Raw genomic sequence first — 21,596 nt, forward strand, 5'->3', positions numbered from 1 at the left:
CACATTAAAAACTAGAATCTGCTGAAAAATATTCCTAAAGGAAAATGTACTTTGACCTTGATATATATAGCATGTTGTTAATTATATAAGTAACTTGTTATACTGACCACTACCCCATTTACGAATAGCGGTGCTTTTTCGAGAGGTAACTTTAGTTTAAGTTATCTTTCCGCATCTTTCTACACATCAGTAAACTAATTAGTGAGACGCTCCAAGATACGGACAGAATAACGACACAGTGTAAGAAATCATCTCAGATCTCATCTTCATTGGCCCTTTTGATATATATCCCATCGATCAATGTTAGCTCATGGTGCTTGATAAAACTGGATCGGGTTTCTCGTGGTCTGCTCTTTGTGAAACAACAATTACAGCATATAACTGTTTTTCATGTCTTCAGTTACGTCAGCGGTTCCAGATGTCTCTGTGTAACGATGACAACTGTTCTTAATACACGTAATAATATCGATATGTATTAATCATCAAAATAAATTACACTTCATTTTTGTGAACTTTAACCAAGTTGAATCATCTTCAACTCTGACATCAGGAAGGAAGGTAGGTCGGAAGTATTATAGGTCAACAAAAAGGGAAGGTAAGAACAGGAAAATTCCGTAACAATATGAAGGAATAATTAGGATGAGAACAAGCCCGTGACAACAGGAAGGAATAATTAGGATGAGAACAATCCCGTGACAACAGGAGGAATACTTAGGATGAGAACAATCCCTTGACAACAGGAAGATATACTTAGGATGAGAACAAGCCCGTGACAACAGGAAGGAATACTTAGGATGAGAACAAGCCCGTGACAACAGGAAGGAATAATTAGGATGAGAACAAGCCCGGACAACATGAAGGAATAATTAGGATGAGAACAAGCTCGTGACAACAGATAGGAATAATTGGGATGGGAACAAGCTCGTGACAACAGATAGGAATACTTAGGATGAGAACAATCCCGTGACAACAGGAAGGAATACTTAGGATGAGAACAATCCCGTGACAACATGAAGGAATACATAGGATGAGAACAAGCCCGTGACAACAGGAAGGAATACTTAGGATGAGAACAACCCCATGACAACAGGAAGGAATAATTAGGATGAGAACAATCCCGTGACAACAGGAAGGAATAATTAGGATGTGAACACAACCGTGACAACATGAAGGAATAATTAAGATGAGAACAATCCTGTGACAATAGGAAGGAATAATTAGGATGAGAACAATCCCGTGACAACAGGAAAAGGTAAATAGGACAGGAACAATCACGTGACAATAGGAAGAAAAAATTTGGATGGGAACAATCACGTGACAACAGGAAAGGATCATTAGGACAGTAACAATCACGTGACAACAGGAAGGGATCATAAGGACAGTAACAATCATGTGACAACAGGAAGGGATCATAAGATCAGGAACAATCACGTGACAACAGGAAGTGATCATTAGTACAGGAACAATCATGTGACAATAGGAAGGGATCATTAGGACAGGAACAATCATGTGACAACAGGTAGGGATCATTAGGACAGGAACAAGGATGTGACAACATGAGGTGATCATTAGGACAGAAACAATCATGTGACAACAGGAAGGGATGATTTGGACAGGAACAATCATGTGACAACAGGAAGGGATCATTAGGACAGGGACAATCATGTGACAACAGGAAGGGATCAATAGGACAGGAACAATCATGTGACAACAGGAAGGGATCATTAGGACAGGACCAATCACGTGACAACAGGAAGGGATCATTTGGACAGGGACAATCATGTGACAACAGGAAGGGATCATTAGGACAGGACCAATCACGTGACAACAGGAAGGGATCATTTGGACAGGGACAATCATGTGACAACAGGAAGGGATCATTAGGACAGAAACAATCACGTGACAACATGAGGTGATCATCAGGACAGGGACAATCATGTTACAACAGGGAAGGATCATTAGGACAGGAACAATCACGTGACAACATGAGGTGATCATTAGGACAGGAACAATCATGTGACAACAGGTAGGGATCATTAGGACAGGAACAAGGATGTGACAACATGAGGGGATCATTAGGACAGAAACAATCATGTGACAACAGGAAGGGATGATTTGGACAGGAACAATCATGTGACAACAGGAAGGGATCATTAGGACAGGACCAATCACGTGACAACAGGAAGGGATCATTTGGACAGGAACAATCATGTGACAACAGGAAGGGATCATTAGGACAGAAACAATCACGTGACAACATGAGGTGATCATTAGGACAGGGACAATCATGTTACAACAGGGAAGGATCATTAGGACAGGAACAATCACGTGACAACAGGAAGGGATCATTTGGACAGGAACATTCATGTGACAACAGGAAGGGATCAATAGGACAGGAACAATCACGTGACAACAGGAAGGGATCGTTTGGACAGGGACAATCATGTTACAACAGGAAGGGATCATTAGGACAGAAACAATCACGTGACAACATGAGGTGATCATTAGGACAGGAACAATCATGTGACAACAGGGAAGGATCATTAGGACAGGAACATTCATGTGACAACAGGAAGGGATCAATAGGACAGGAACAATCACGTGACAACAGGAAGTGATCATTAGGACATGGACAATCATGTGACAACAGGGAAGGATCATTAGGACAGGAACAATCACGTGACAACATGAGGTGATCATTAGGACATGGACAATCATGTGACAACAGGGAAGGATCATTAGGACAGGAACAATCACATGAAACAGGAAGGGATCATTAGGACAGGAACAATCATGTGACAACAGGATGGGATCACTAGGACAGGAATAATCACATGACAACAGGAAGGGATCATTAGGACAGGAACAATGCCTATAGCTGAAGTACTTTCTAAGCATTATAGTCTTGTTTCTAGTTATGTTTCACTAGTGGGGTGACCATTTTGATGTTTTTTACGAATGCGTATCAGGAGAGAAAAATATGAAAAATATTCCATCCACGTATGAAATACAGGAAACCAAGAAAATTCTGTTTATTACGTTTTCCTGTATAAAGACGTCAGTTTCCATAAAGAGATAATGCTGTATTGTGCCGTCTCAATAAGACAAGTCAGTGCGACAGTGAAGTCACAATTGACACTACCCATTGTTTGCTGCTTTAAAAAAACAAAACATACTCTTTGATTGGTCGGGTTAGGGTGAAAATAGCAAAATGTCTTATTTGTCATTGTAATAAATATCGATTTTATTTTCACAGTTAAACCTTTTATTTCAACGGCAGAAATTTGATAAATGTGACTGCTTGAGTTATATGATGGAAATGTTCATGATGGTTGTAAAACAGACGTGTAGAAAGTCAGTTGTATAATCCACGATAAGGCCTTGTTTAACTACAAAAGATCAATACCAGCAGTATTTATACTCAACGTGCAATAAAAGGTCAATGTTTTCCAGCTACCTCAAGAGTGTGTCTACCCCAGCAACACAAGTCTTGTGTTATTGATGTCAGACAGAAAGCCTACCGCTAGGGTCTTATTTCATAACCACGTTGTTGTACTTGTCTGTCATCCGTACAATGCTATGTAACGTCTTGTTTTAACAATATTGTGTAACAACATCATCTGTACTATGTTAGGCATTGTTTTTTCCACGGTATTTAAGTAAAAACATCATCTAAAAGATGTTATGGTAATACATCATCTGTACAATGTTATATGTTACATCATCTGTACAATGTTATATGTTACACCATCTGTGCAATGTTATGTGTTACACCATCTGTACGATGTTATGTGTTACATCATCTGTACAATGTTATGTGTTACATCATCTGTACAATGTTATGTGTTACATCATCTGTACGATGTTATGTGTTACACCATCTGTACGATGTTATGTGTTACATCATCTGTACGATGTTATGTGTTACATCATCTGTACGATGTTATGTGTTACACCATCTGTACGATGTTATGTGTTACATCATCTGTACGATGTTATGTGTTACATCATCTGTACGATGTTATGTGTTACACCATCTGTACGATGTTATGTGTTACATCATCTGTACGATGTTATGTGTTACATCATCTGTACGATGTTATGTGTTACACCATCTGTACGATGTTATGTGTTACACCATCTGTACGATGTTATGTGTTACATCATCTGTACGATGTTATGTGTTACATCATCTGTACGATGTTATGTGTTACACCATCTGTACGATGTTATGTGTTACATCATCTGTACGATGTTATGTGTTACATCATCTGTACGATGTTATGTGTTACACCATCTGTACGATGTTATGTGTTACATCATCTGTACGATGTTATGTGTTACATCATCTGTACGATGTTATGTGTTACACCATCTGTACGATGTTATGTGTTACATCATCTGTACGATGTTATGTGTTACATCATCTGTACGATGTTATGTGTTACACCATCTGTACGATGTTATGTGTTACATCATCTGTACGATGTTATGTGTTACATCATCTGTACGATGTTATGTGTTACACCATCTGTACGATGTTATGTGTTACATCATCTGTACGATGTTATGTGTTACATCATCTGTACGATGTTATGTGTTACACCATCTGTACGATGTTATGTGTTACATCATCTGTACGATGTTATGTGTTACGTTATCTGTACGATGTTATGTGTTACACCATCTGTACGATGTTATGTGTTACATCATCTGTACGATGTTATGTGTTACATCATCTGCACAACGTTACGTGTTACATCATCTGTACGATGTTACGTGTTACATCATCTGTACGATGTTATGTGTTACATCATCTGTACGATGTTATGTGTTACATCATCTGTACGATGTTATGTGTTACACCATCTGTACAATGTTATGTGTTACACCATCTGTACGATGTTATGTGTTACATCATCTGTACGATGTCACGTGTAACATCATCTGTACAATGTTATATGTTACATCATCTGTATAATGTAAGGTATTACGTGATTTGTACAATGTAAGGTGTTTTAGTGTAATCAATAGTCCTATACCCCTGCTTACCGGTATTACATGTGAACACCATTAGTCGGGACAATTCGGTTCCCTTATAAATATCTGAAACACCAACAATCCGGACACTTTAATTTCCTGATTGACAACTGTATATAAACGAACGTGTTTTCTGTAAACATTAAACGGTTAAAATTCGAAACGTGAATTTAGCTATTTTGCCGGAAACTTGACATTCGGCAACAGTATTGTACGGATATTGACTTTCGGAACTTCTAGACTCTTTCATAGGAAAGGGTGTGTAGAATATAACGATTATGATTACATTTTCCACTACAGGGGGAACGCTAGCTAGCTTGTTACACGGCGGGCACTTGAGATCTGATGGAGATGGTCAAATCAACATTCTCAAGGAGCAACGCATCCGAATGTATTTATTTTTCTCTGGCTGATTCAGATTATCATTGTATAATCAAATACTTCAAGAAATCCTGCTCAAGTGTGTTTAGTACGCTATCGAGCGGAGCAATCGCAGGAAAAGTGAATACAAACTCCCAACCTTAGAAGTTGTGGTTCAGATGAAAGTAACGGGCTCCGTTTTTTCAAAACAAAATGTTCGGGAAATGCCCTTATCTTCCCTAATGAAGGATTTCGATCTGTTTGCAGACCAGGGTACTTGATCGTAACATTTGATGGTAGATGGTACATTAATCTGAGATATGAGGAAATCCCAGTCACTGTTACCCGTTTGGTACACATTTGTATTACATGTAGTAGCCGTGATCAGACACCTCGTCCTGCATTGTGGTTCCTACAATTAGTTCGTGTTTGATCTCCGGACACTACTGTAATAGAACCTTTACATTGTTCTTAAAAGTTTTAGACGTATTTATTTAAATCAAATCGTATTTCTGAAATGTAAATTGAAATAACTTCTTTCATAATTATCGGTTGTCACGTATTTATTCAAACTAATGAAATAAAAAATATTTTTTTAAAAGCCACTGGATTTTCTATTATGCCAATTAGCAAGTATGCACAATATGGAACTCCCATATTACCATTAATTGTAGATGGCACAATGGTCGTATGATATAAGACATTGATATAGTATTTTTTGTTTAGGAAGGTATAGCATGTGTGATGGCGTATGCAAGACAATGCTATAGAAAGCTCCCAGAAAGGTGATAGTTTATGAAGATATCAGTGTTGAATATCTGGAAATTATTGGTTGTGTGGCGGAGTCTAGTGATGTGTCCCGCTATGAAATTCGGCTAGTTGCTTTCAATTTAATCTTTGCGTCTGTACCGTTCGCATACGAATGCGTAATTCAATGTATGTTGACGTCCTGGAAACTCTCTGTATTTTACTGTGTATACTATAGAATACTTATATTTCATTCTCGCCTAAATTCACGTTCGGCATCGATCACAAATACGGGTATCACGCAAACACTGATTAATACGTAACGCAAGACAGAAAAGTTCAACGCGAAATAAATTCCTTTCGAGTAAGGGCACAAAAACAACAACATTTTTCTTATTTGTTTAAGAACAATTATGAAAACGTTTTTTTCCTATTTATATTAATCACTCTTGTTGGTCGTGCAGCCCGGGGGTCTTAATGCGGAAGGAAGCCATGGTACCCAGAGAAATGCACGTTGTGGGGCTGGTGACCCCATACCTCTTCACGTCCGATCGGGGAGTCGAACCCCGGTCGCCTTAATGAAAGGCGAGTGCGCTATCAATTGGATAAAGGTAAGGTCGCGGAATGATTTTTTGGGGAAAAGTAATTAACAAACAGTAAATATGTTAATCTACTATTTTAAAGATGGGATTGAATTGGACTCGGTAAAGCAGCATACTCATTGACAAAGCAGTTAGAGTCACAAAACACCACGTTTGAAGAGAAACACTCACTGACCTTTTACCAAATACGTAACATTGTGTGTTCTAAAAGGTCGTTGATCACGTGATATCCCCATGAAACATACATAATATTCATAGTGAGGACGAATATCTCCCGGAATATCTAATTTACCGGATTAATGGAACTCGATACGTTACCAAAGAGAAATCATGAGTCTAACAACAAGATTGATGATTAACGAGTAAAAAAACTTTTGATTGCCGCAGTTCGGGATCCTTAGATATTGATATATTTGTAACCAATACCACAGGAAGCTACATATCCCTGCACAGAAACAGAAACTAGAAATATGTTAGCTTCATTTCACTGATAACAAGATATCCTCACTAATGAAGCATGAATTTCATTTCATTCGAAAGTACGACACAATTAAGAGCGAGGTGTGCCGAGTGTACACACTCCATTCGTTTGGGAGCTTGACCTCGGACAGGAACCTTGTCATGTGATTGTGTCATGGTAATCTGTGCTGATTCAGTCAATAGTGTCTCCTGTGTGTGTGCAACATTATACTAATGGGTCTACGTCTCCCCAGCATCACCGGAAACTCACGACCACTCCACGTGTTCTCACTCTCAGAGGTCGGCTAATGTGTTGAACCAGAATGAACCTTTTACTGATAATTGTATAGTCATGCAGTTGTGTTCATACTTTGTTTTAAATTTAACTTACCTTTGTATTGATTATGGATAGCATCGTGTCCTGGACCACCGAGCCTTATAAGTGTCCTACCAGCGCATAGTCGAGGAGCTAAAAAATCTTTGGAAATCTTCAGACCCCCCNTGAAAGTTGACATTAAACCTTAATTCGATACGTTAGAAAATGATGTGCATTGCAGATGGCTTACATAGCATACCAACTTACCATTGAGCTCAAGATTGTACGGTTCTGCACGAAATAAGAAAAATGTAGCCGATAAACTACTGTCTTCGTTACCTTACGTTCGTTATATTATAATGAACAAAATGGAATAAGAAAACAGGAACTGTCAAGGACAATATCTCATATTTATGATATGAAACATGCAATGTTCCTGTCATTGAGATATTGTTTAGAGTTTCAAAAATAATCTTTTCTTTTAATGTAATATATGTTGGGGTATGGACCTTTTACATTTTTCGGTTTAACATCATTCACATGGTCACCAAGTATCAACCAATCTAGTTCCTGGTCATTGCAACACTATAATGACTATTAATTTATAACGGCAACTGTTGCCATGGAATGATAATTGTAACATCTATCCTATGTCTGTGCATAATTGAGATAATAAGATATGGATTTCGATCATATTCGAGAATAAACACTGGAATATAAGTCTGTACAACATAACAAAGTGTAAAAACTAGAGAATCAGTGATGTATGACCAACTTATAAATACCACAGGATCAGTGATGCATGACCAACTTATAAATACCACAGGATCAGTGATGCATGACCAACTTATAAATACCACAGGATCAGTGATGCATGACCAACTTATAAATACCACAGGATCAGTGATGCATGACCAACTTATAAATACCACAGGATCAGTGATGCATGACCAACTTATAAATACCACAGGATCAGTGATGCATGACCAACTTATAAATACCACAGAATCGGTGATGTATGGCCAACTTATAACTACCACAGAATCAGTGATGCATGTCCAACTTATAAATACCACAGAATCAGTGATGCATGTCCAACTTATAAATACCACAGGATCAGTGATGTATGTCCAACATATCAAAGTATAAATACTAAAGAATCAGTAAAATATGACAAAATAGAGAATCGGCGAGGTATGTCCAAAAAACTAAAGAATAAACGCTAACAGGCTATAGTGTAAACATTATTTCTTTAACTGAATTGCCATTTCCCGCCATCTAGCAGCAGTCATTTTTTATAAAGACTCAGAGTATGGATCGACAGCTCCTTGTTATCATCCGCTGTCCCATTGTGTGTATGCTGTTCTCTCTGGTCAGAAAGGATTTCATTTTATATCCGTATCTATTTTACAAGAAATACTTAAATACAAGACGGATAGTTTAGATTATACTATGTTGGTGGTATCACGTCTTTATAGTGAAATGTAGACCATTATATCGCAGTTATCGTGTGTCTACCACTCCGTCACAATAGAAACAACAGCTGAGCTCTTTGCTGACTGATGGAAGGTGGGGAGTAATTGGAAGGGCAGTACCAAGATGAACCCTATAATACCGTCTACAAATTTCCTTGGCAGTTTGCTGCGTATTCTTGTTAATAAATTAAGTGCCGCTAAGTATAAAGTTGATCATTTCTGCTCCCATCAGCAATCTTGTCAAATCAAAATACAGCAGAAACGACATTGCCACGGCAACAGGACGAACATGATAACGGTTTAGTGGGATTACTTTGGGTGGCGCAATGTTCGTTTACACTGGACCAATATCGGAAATTACAAACAATGAGAGGGAGAACCAGCAATATACTTTGGAGAGATAGAAACGTCAAAACTGAGATTCCGATTAGGAACAAACCGTGTTTCGGGTATGACCATTCTTGGCAAAACACTATTTAATTGGACGAGCACCGTTAGGATTAGGCGGAAGTGGTTTGATGCAACCGTTGTTAAAATCCTTTAATACTCAAAGAGTATATACTTTATATATTTATAAAAGTTAGCGATCGGAGAGGAGTTTTACCTACCACGCTCTCGTTAGAGTTCTCCTGTATGTTACGGTATTTGGGCGCTATCGCTCGGGATCAATGGTACACGGAAGCCAATCAGCTTGTATTACTACGCTCTAATCACTCAACCAGATGCGTTGTATCACCGCCGATGTACGTCCGAGAGCCAACTTTTCAACAAGTAGGACTCACTGACATATTCGCAGGGTTAAATAGGCCTGCTGGGAAAACTTCAAACGGATGTGGAATCCCTTTACCAATACATAACGATGTAGTGAGGATTTTATTCTGATAAATGATGCATTTTACAATAAAAATACCGATGTATGCAACAGTTGGAGTTTAATAGTAAGACACTATGAGTAAACGTTGGATACATATGAGTAAAGGGAAGGAGGGAAGCAGCCTCAAGGTAAGTGAAACTTTTCAGGTTAATTGGAAGGTTAGATGAATAGAACCGTTGGGTTATTCTTGCATATTTATTCGCGTCATTTCCTCCCGATCCTGGTTGTCTATTGTGCCTACCGTTCCCTGTATTACAGCTTTGTGTTTCGGAAAAATACTTTTCTAACTCTATCATAGTATTTGAAACGCAATACGAAGCAAGCAACACGATGAAGTCGTCGAACTTGTAGTAAAAAAAAAATCAAGAAAGAAGTGAAATGAAATGATATGCAAATACAATTATAACGTTTTGAGCTTTCCAATGATTTTCAGTACTATTGCGGCGTCTGAATATACCGAATGATGTAGATTAATAGAATCTTCCCCTACATTGAGGGTGTGACAGAGAGATCTCCAACCCGAGGGGTGATGTTGTTGGTTGTCTAACCCGAGGCTCTGTTACACCATTAAGGTAGGGGAGGATTATTTTTCCCCATGCTATTATTTCAGTCACAGCTCCACCGAAAGTAGTCTGCCATGTTTGTAAACAAAAACACATGTGGGGTATGCATATCGTCATTCACTTTTGATGACGTCACAATTACCGATGACGAATTTTAATGACATCACAATTGAACACGTGCTAATCGGCACGAGGCTATCTCACCCTAGGGGGTGACAAGCTGATCTTTCCCGGCTAAAACGGAAGACACAAATGTGAAGGGTGGGAGAAATAGCGGTCTATTATTCATAGCATGTGAGACATTGATGTAACGGGTACTAACAGGGGACAATATTGTAACATGGATTAGCAGAGACATAGATGATCGGGTACTAACAGGGGACAATATTGTTCCATGGACTAGCAGAGACATAGATGTAACGGGTACTAACAGGTGACAATATTGTAACATGGACTAGCAGAGACATAGATGCAACGTGTACTAACAGGTGACAATATTGTAACATGGACTAGTAGAGACATTGATGTAACGTGTACTAACAGGTGACAATATTATAACATTGACTAGTAGAGACATTGATGTAACAGGTACTAACAGGTGACAGTATTGTAACATGGACTAGTAGAGACATTGATTTTACTGATTTTACGTGCACTCATAGGTGACACTATTATAACCTGGACTAGTAGAGACATAGATTTAACGTGTACTAACAGGTGACAATATTGTAACATGGACTCGTAGAGACATTGATGTAACGTGTACTAACAGGTGACAATATTATAACATGGACTAGTAGAGACATTGATGTAACAGGTACTAACAGGTGACAGTATTGTAACATGGACTAGTAGAGACATTGATTTTACTGATTTTACGTGCACTCATAGGTGACACTATTATAACATGGACTAGTAGAGACATAGATTTAACGTGTACTAACAGGTGACAATATTGTAACATGGACTAGTAGAGACATTGATGTAACGTGTACTAACAGGTGACAATATTGAAACATGGACTAGTAGAGACATAGATGTAACGTGCACTAATAGGTGACAATATTGTAACATGGACTAGTAGAGACATATATGTAACGTGTACTAACAGGTGACAATATTATAACATGGACTAGTAGAGACATAGATGTTACGTGCACTAACAGGTGACAATATTATAAGATGGACTAGTAGAGACATAGATGTAACGGGTACTAACAGGTGACAATATTGTAACATGGCCTAGTAGAGACATAGATGTAATGGGTACTAACAGGTGACAATATTGTAACATGGCCTAGTAGAGACATAGATGTAATGGGTACTAACAGGTGACAATATTGTAACATGGACTAGTAGAGATATAGATGTAATGGGTACTAACAGGTGACAATATTGTAACATGGACTAGTAGAGACATTGATGTAACGTGTACTAACAGGTGACAATATTATAACATGGACTAGTAGAGACATTGATGTAACGGGTACTAACAGGTGACAGTATTGTAACATGGACTAGTAGAGACATTGATTTTACTGATTTTACGTGCACTAATAGGTGACACTATTATAACATGGCCTAGTAGAGACATATATGTAACGTGTACTAACAGGTGAAAATAAAGAAACATGGACTAATAGTGTAGACACTACTATAACGGAGACTAATAGAAACATGGACTAGTAGAGTCATTGATGTAACGGGTACTTACAGGTGACAATATTATAACATGGACTAGTAAAGACTTTTATTTTACTTATTTTACGTGCACTAATAGGTGTCACTATTATAACATGGCCTAGTAGAGACATATATCTAACGTGTACTAACAGGTAACAATATTGTAACATGAACTAGTAGAAACATAGATGTAGCGTGCACTAACAGGTGACAATATTATAAGATGGACTAGTAGAGACAAAGATGTTACGTGCACTAACAGGTGACAATATTGTAACATGGACTAGTAGAGACATAGATGTAGCGTGTACTAACAGGTGACAATATTGTAACATAGACTAGCAGAGACATAGATGTTACGTGCACTAATAGGTGACACTATTATAACCTGGACTAGTAGAGACATAGATGTTACGTGCACTAATAGGTGACACTATTATAACATGGACTAGTAGAGACATAGATGTAACGTGTACTAACAGGTGACAATATTGTAACATAGACTAGTAGAGACATAGATGTAATGGTACTAACAGGTGACAATATTGTAACATGGACTAGTAGAGACATAGATGTAACGAACAGGTGACAATATTATAACATGGACTAGTAGAGACATAGATGTTACGTGCACTAATAGGTGACACTATTATAACGTGGACTAGTAAAGACATTGATGTAAAGTGTACTTATATGTAACACTATCATGTTTTTTTCTGGATCCTCGACCACAGGGTTGTGGACTAATAGAGTTGATTCTAATATAGCATTGACTGTTATAAGTCAAATCACTATAATAAGGGTTATTATGACCGTGCTACCACAAATTCCTATAGTAAAGTTAATACTATTACAACTTGGATAAATGGAGGTGACACTACTACAACGGAGACTTATAGAGATGACACTACTATAACGTGGACTAATAGAGGTGAAACTACTATAACGTGGACTAATAGAGGTGACAATACTATGACGTTGACTAATAGGGATGAAGCTACTATAGCGTGGACTAATATAGGTGAAACTATTATAACTTGAACTATTAGAGGTGACACTACTATAACGTGGACTAATAGAGATGACACTACTATAACGTGGACTAATAGAGGTGACAATACTATAACGTGGACTAATAAAGTAGACACTACTATAACGTGGACTAATAGAGGTGACACTACTATAACTGACAATACTATAGCGTGGACTAATAGAGTAGACACTACTATAACGTGGACTCATAGAGGTGACACTACTATAACGTGGACTAATAGAGGTGACAATACTATAGCGTGGACTAATAGAGTAGACACTACTATAACGTGGACTAATAGAGATGACAATACTATAACGTGGACTAATAGAGATGACAATACTATAACGTGGACTTATAGAGATGACACTACTATAACGTGGACTAATAGAGGTGATACTACAATAACGTGGACTAATAGAGGTGACACTACTATAACGTGGAATAATAGAGATGAAACTACTATAACGTGGACGAATAGAGATGACAATACTATAACGTGAACTAATAGAGATGACACTACTATAACGTGGACTAATAGAGGTGATACTACTATAACGTGGACTAATAAAGGTGACACTACTATAACGTAGAATAATAGAGTAGACAATACTATAACGTGGACTAATAGAGAAGGCACTACTATAACGTGGACTAATAGAGGTGATACTACTATAACATGGACTAATAGTGTAGACACTACTATAACGTGGATTAATAGAGGTGACACTACTATAACGTGGACTTATAGAGTAGACACTACTATAACGAGGACTAATAGAGGTGACACTACTATAACGTGGACGAATAGAGATGACAATACTATAACGTTGATTAATATAGGTGACACTACTATAACGTGGACTAATAGAGGTGACACTACTATAACGTGGACTTATAGAGTAGACACTACTATAACGTGGACTAATAGAGGTGACACTTCTATAAAGTGGACTAATAAAGGTGACACTACCATAACGTGAACTAATAGAGGTGGCACTTCTATAACGTGGACTTATAAAGGTGACACTACTATAACGTGGACTAATAGAGTAGACACTACTATAACGTGGACTAATAGATGTGACACTACTATAACGTGAACTAATAGAGGTGACACTTCTATAACGTGGACTAATAGAAGTGACACTACTATAACGTGGACTCATAGAGTAGACACTACTATAACGTGGACTAATACATGTGACACTACTATAACGTGAACTAATAGAGGTGACACTTCTATAACGTGGACTAATAAAGGTGACACTACTATAACGTGGACTTATAAAGGTGACACTACTATAACGTAGACTAATAGAAGTGACACTACTATAACGTGGACTAATAGAGGTGACACTTCTATAACGTGGAATAATAAAGGTGACACTACTATAACGTAGACTAATAGAGGTGACATTACTATAACGTGGACTAATAGAGGTGACACTTCTATAACGTGGACTAATAAAGGTGACACTACTATAACGTAGACTAATAGAAGTGACTCTACTATAACGTGGACTAATAGAGGTGACACTACTATAACGTGGACTAATAGAGGTGACACTTCTATAACATAGACTAATAGAGGTGACACTACTATAACGTAGACTAATAGAAGTGACACTACTATAACGCGGAATAATAGAGATGAAACTACTTTAACGGGGACGAATAGAGATGACAATACTGTAACGTGGACTAATAGAGGTGACACTTCTATAACGTGGACTAATAGAGGTGATACTACTATAACGTGGACTAATAGAAGTGATACTACTATAACGTGGACTAATAGAGGTGACACTACTATAACGTGGAATAATAGAGATGAAACTACTTTAACGTGGACGAATAGAGATGACAATACTATAACGTGGACTAATAGAGATGACACTACTGTAACGTGGACTAATAGAGGTGATACTACTATAACGTAGACTAATAGAGTAGACACTTCTATAACGTGGACTCATAGAGTAGACACTACTATAACGTGGACTAATAGATGTGACACTACTATAACGTGAACTAATAGAGGTGACACTTCTATAACGTGGACTAATAAAGGTGACACTATTATAACGTGGACTAATAGAGTAGACACTACTATAACGTGGACTGATAGAGTAGACACTACTATAACGTGGACTAATAGAGGTGACACTACTATAACGTGGACTAATAGAGGTGACACTACTATAACGTGAACTAATAGAGTAGACACTACTATAACGAGGACTTACAGAGGTGACAATACTATAACGTGGACTAAAAGTGTAGACACTACTATAACGTGGACTGATAGTGTTGACACTACTATAACGTAGACTAATAGAGGTGACACTACTATAACGTGGACTTATAAAGTAGACACTACTATAACGTGGACTCATAGAGGTGACACTACTATAACGTAGACTAATAGAAGTGACACTACTATAATGTAGACTAATAGAGTAGACACTACTATAACGTGGACTAATAGTGTTGACACTACTATAACGTAAACTAATAGAGGTGACACTACTATAACGTGGACTTATAGAGTAGACACTACTATAACGTGGACTGATAGAGTAGACACTACTATAACGTGGATTAATAGAGGTGACACTACTATAACGTGGACTTATAGAGTAGACACTACTATAACGTGGACTGATAGAGTAGACACTACTATAACGTGGACTAATAGAGGTGACACTACTATAACGTGAACTAATAGAGTAGACACTACTATAACGAGGACTTACAGAGGTGACAATACTATAACGTGGACTAAAAGTGTAGACACTACTATAACGTGGACTGATAGTGTTGACACTACTATAACGTAGACTAATAGAGGTGACACTACTATAACGTGGACTTATAAAGTAGACACTACTATAACGTGGACTCATAGAGGTGACACTACTATAACGTAGACTAATAGAAGTGACACTACTATAATGTAGACTAATAGAGTAGACACTACTATAACGTGGACTAATAGTGTTGACACTACTATAACGTAAACTAATAGAGGTGACACTACTATAACGTGGACTTATAGAGTAGACACTACTATAACGTGGACTGATAGAGTAGACACTACTATAACGTGGATTAATAGAGGTGACACTACTATAACGTGGACTGATAGAGTAGACACTACTATAACGTGGACTAATAGAGGTGACACTACTATAACGTGAACTAATAGAGTAGACACTACTATAACGAGGACTTACAGAGGTGACAATACTATAACGTGGACTAAAAGTGTAGACACTACTATAACGTGGACTGATAGTGTTGACACTACTATAACGTAGACTAATAGAGGTGACACTACTATAACGTAGACTAATAGAAGTGACACTACTATAACGTAGACTAATAGAAGTGACACTACTATAATGTAGACTAATAGAGTAGACACTACTATAACGTGGACTGATAGTGTTGACTCTACTATAACGTAGACTAATAGAGGTGACACTACTATACCGTGGACTTATAAAGTAGACACTACTATAACGTGGACTCATAGAGGTGACACTACTATAACGTAGACTAATAGAGGTGACACTACTATAATGTAGACTAATAGAGAAGACACTACTATAACGTGGACTGATAGTGTTGACTCTCCTTTAACGTAGACTAATAGAGGTGACACTACTATAACGTGAACTAATAGAGTAGACACTACTATAACGAGGACTTACAGAGGTGACAATACTATAACGTGGACTAATAGTGTAGACACTACTATAACGTGGACTGATAGTGTTGACTCTACTATAACGTAGACTAATAGAGGTGACACTACTATAACGTGGACTTATAAAGTAGACACTACTATAACGTGGACTCATAGAGGTGACACTACTATAACGTAGACTAATAGAAGTGACACTACTATAACGTAGACTAATAGAGGTGACACTACTATAACGTGGACTAATAGAGGTGACACTACTATAACGTAGACTAATAGAGGTGACACTACTATAACGTAGACTAATAGAGGTGACACTACTATAACGTGGACTAATAGAGGTGACACTACTATAACGTAGACTAATAGAGGTGACACTTCTATAACGGAGACTAATAGGGGTGATACAACATCATCATTACCAGACACTTATACAATTGATATAATTATTACACGGACAATAGTAAATACATTAGTATTACGTTGGTTAATAGACGTTATGCTGCAATAACTTGGACTAATAGAGATGCTATTACTACGTGGACTTATAGGGGCGATACAACGAAAAGGTATATGTCTTTTGATAGTTTTTCCCTTTCAAATATCTAAGCGATGTGATTTAATAAAGCTGTTAAAGAATATAATTTCATGCTGTTAGTTACTTATTTGTCTCGAACAGGCATATATCCGGATGCCTTGCCACGGGAAATAGACATGGTCTCTCGGGGATCTAGAAATTTGCTATATCCCGAAATCTCATATTTTTACTTTACTATAGTATTAGAGGTGACATTATAACTATGAGGATGGCATTATCCCTTTACGTAAATGCTGCAAAGGAAACATGCTGACGGAAACTAATAAGATGTAAAAGTTCCCAGAGAGCCTACACTAAACAAAGTTAGTATGCATTACATGGGCCTTTTCTCATTCTTTCTGTTAAAACTATGTATATAACCTGTGGGATTCTTGTACGTTTCATTTACCAAATGCATTTTGGATGCCGGGATGAAACGTTGGAGGTACACTGCTCAGAGTCGGATATTTCCGGCTGAGGTAGCAGGAACGATGGTGCGAACGATTGTGTATTGACATTTTGGGTCTGCTGAGATAATTAGCAGAATAAAACAAATGCACCATCCGCCTTTACGCTACAGTAATTGGCCGAGACCTCATTCAGCATCGATCTTTACCGATACCCGCCCGAACCGTGTAGACGTCACGGGCGCACTCGGTTTGGGAAGTCGTACTTGTTCTCGCCGGCACTGCCCGATCAAAGTGTCACAGAAATGTTCTTTTCCGACGTGTCTGGGGGAAATTGACAAGTGATGTCTGACAATTGAAGCCTAACTAGTTTACTCACACTAGAGCAGCGTTCACTTTAATTTTCTTTGCTCTGTCTAAACCTCCACATAACGGTAGTCGTCGATATCGGGGTTACACTAACATATTTACCACAAATTGGTCGCAAATCATAAATGAATTTCGGTCTTTACCAATACAAAGAGCTGGGATATCATTCAATTATTGGGCAATCATACCAATGATATTTCCTTGATATTATGTTTACCTAATTGTTTTGACATATACAGTACATTTACAGAATGAATTAAAACGATAGATCATTGGTTCACTCCAGAAGTCTGTATTAACGTCTTTGTCAGTGGTACAAAAATGTTAAGAATTATATTAACGTTTACTTTAATTGTAACTCTTTACTGCTTCTAAGATGAGAGTGTTATGTTAATGTCAAAATGGGGTTGTACTCATGTTGTAACTATACTTTAAACACGATATTTACAAACACCTTGCAGAAGTATTTAGCAAATTATTTCCTTCATTTGTACAATGTTACAGAGAAATAGAAAAAATGCTATCTCTCATAACAACACTTTCCCTTTATACCAATCCTTGTTTATGAGGCATTAATGCCTGTTTGATTTCCTATGTATTGTTCTTAGTCTTCAGGGGGTTTCCAATAACGGCGAAAACGTGATTGATATTCAAGCATTTATCCGACCCAGATTACTTGCGTTCACAGATGGCCCTACACAATTCACGTAATAATGAGTTTATTTCTCCGGTAAACACATCCCTCCCGACCACCGCACCGCCGTTATAGACGCATTTGTATTTATTTCAAAATGATCATGTTTGGATTTAGACTACTTCCCAATACTTCTGCCGATCTAGTTTCCATGGTTTCTGCTTGCACAGCGTTTTTTTGTGTTTATATATGAATGGATTGGTTGCCAAGAGTATAAACGAATACAAATGATAGATTTAATGAGAAAGCTTTCCAATCATATTTCAATGATACCAAAGATTCACGCCAATTCATATCAAATGAAATGCATATGAAGAATGAACTTGTACTTCAGATACACAACAAAACTGTTTTTGTTAGTAATTGTCTTTTAAATCTCTCTCCTGTTAACAGAACACAATACCAAGCGTTGGTCCAGACAACTTGTTTACTAGAAATGTGCGACATAACTAACTGAGGTTTGGTACATCCTGTCAACAGCTAAGGTAATTTAAGGACGTGACGAACTAAGAAATTGATAAAAACTTTGTGTACTAAGGAATAGATAACACATAACATACCGCTCCAAATCATTAAAGGTTAAAGGTTATTTTCAATATTTTCGGATTTAGAAAAGAACGTTAAACATGTTATCATAGTTTAAAGTAACATTTTAATACAAACTGTATAGTAGCACTGTTGTGTACTGTAAAAGGGGGAATTCTCGCGAGTGGAAATGTTCGCGTTATGACTCGTTAACTCATACACCCCTGACATTTCATAATGAACTATTCCAACCTATGAATTGGAAGAGTTCAAATGTGTCTTCAGGGGTGAATGAGTTAAACTGATCGTGGTGTGGAAATGTTCGCATTGGCGATGGTTCGGAAACTTTTATATTTTTTATTTATAATCTTTATAATATATAAATAAACATATCCGCCTTTGGATATTTTCGCTCTAATTTACTCAATGCCAAACATTTCCACACCACGAAAAAATTCCACTTTTTAGTATTTTTGTTAACTGTGTGGTAACACTGATTATTCTGTCAATTTCTCTTTAACACGTACTGATGTCGGGGAAATTTAGTTGGGATGAAAAAACTATAAAATCTGACGACTGTGCTGCAGTTACAGACATTATGTAATTCTTAGCGCGTGTCTACCGTAACAGATATATACAGGCTCGAAATGCCTGGTGTCTATCGATATATAAGCACAAAGGTTAGTGTGTTCCGGGAAGCAGAACATTGTAAGGTTGGCGAACGTTTTCAACTCCTTTTATTTCACTGATGTTAAACTTAATTGTATAAAATGTTGGCGATGTACACGTGATTCCATCAAATCGACGTAAACTCGTATACGCGGTGTTTGTGATGTTAACGGAGTAGTGCTTCGTTACATTTTTTCTTCTTTTCTTTTTCTGGAACGATGTATTATAAATACTATTTTCAAAATCTGAACAAACGTTTGAGTTTAATCCCCCCCCCCCCCCCCATAACAATTCTCATTAGCTAAAATACATTGTGAGACCATCACGCTCCGTTACTATAGTATATGTCACTGGGACCCAATAACTTGTTACAGTTGGTGTACATCTTGATGTGCAAAATTCGCATATATACTATCATTGTTACCGATAGTTGGTCTAAACCCCTAAAATGTCTTATTCCGTCTTTGCGTATTGCAGAGTTATCTTCTCTTTGGAGCAGGTATTGATTGTTACGTCACTTGTTTTTGAGAGTAACGTCATCAATTTTTGAGAAAACGACGTAATTTTCTCGCACAAACCAATGACGTAACAATCAATACCTGCTCCCAAGAGAAGATAACTCTGCAATACGCAAAGACGGAATATTACTCTCTACGTATCAGGATAGGTCCAAACGTACTTACTGTTTCAAATGCCCGGGTCCCTGAGCATGATATTTCTACACGAGACGTCATCGGTTGTCCAATCAGTACTAAAACACGCGTGCTATGTGTTGATATTCCATTACTTAAGGTGTCACACCTTTATTAATGTTATTCAAGATGTTTTAAAGGATTTTGGTTGATTTTCTATGATTTCATACTTTACGTTCATTTTTTCATTTTACGTTCACCCAGTCACTCTTTGACACCAGATATAAAGTCTGTAAAATAAATTCTGATACCTGATTTTAAGTTTATAAAAATGATATTTCGGGGGTGATTACTTGAGGAGATCATGGTCACCTCTCCATATTAATGTCGACAGTGTTTACTTGAGGAGACCACGGTCACCTCTCCAAATCTATGTCGACAGTGTTTACTTGAGGAGACCACGGTCACCTTTCCATATCACTGTAGACAGAGTTTACTTGAGGAGACCACGGTCACCACTCCATATCAATGTCGCGGGGTTTACTTGAGGAGACCACGGTCACCTCTTCATATCGCTGTAGACAGAGTTGACTTGAGGAGACCACGGTCACCTCTCCATATCCATGTCGACAGTGTTTACTTGAGGAGACCACGGTCACCTCTCCATATCACTGTAGACAGAGTTGACTTGAGGAGACCACGGTCACCTCTCCATATCCATGTCGACAGTGTTTACTTGAGGAGACCACGGTCAACTCTCCAAATCGATGTCGACAGGGTTTACTTGAGGAGACCACGGTCACCTCTTCATATCGCTGTAGACAGAGTTGACTTGAGGAGACCACGGTCACCTCTCCAT

General features: G+C 37.8%; 1 protein-coding gene across 1 annotated transcript in view; it reads left to right on the forward strand.

The window, feature by feature from the left end:
- The first annotated feature begins 9,727 nt into the window (after positions 1-9,727).
- Positions 9,728-21,596, forward strand: part of LOC110459892 (dentin sialophosphoprotein-like) — a 53,925-nt gene continuing 42,056 nt past the window's right edge. The window contains exon 1 of the mRNA XM_021512362.1: positions 9,728-10,001. Within this exon, the coding sequence (XP_021368037.1) occupies positions 9,948-10,001 (54 nt within the window). The 5' untranslated portion in view covers positions 9,728-9,947. The remainder of the gene's footprint in view (positions 10,002-21,596) is intronic.

The sequence above is a fragment of the Mizuhopecten yessoensis genome, unplaced genomic scaffold, assembly GCF_002113885.1.
Source record: "Mizuhopecten yessoensis strain PY_sf001 unplaced genomic scaffold, ASM211388v2 scaffold10275, whole genome shotgun sequence".
Lineage (NCBI taxonomy): Eukaryota > Metazoa > Mollusca > Bivalvia > Pectinida > Pectinidae > Mizuhopecten > Mizuhopecten yessoensis.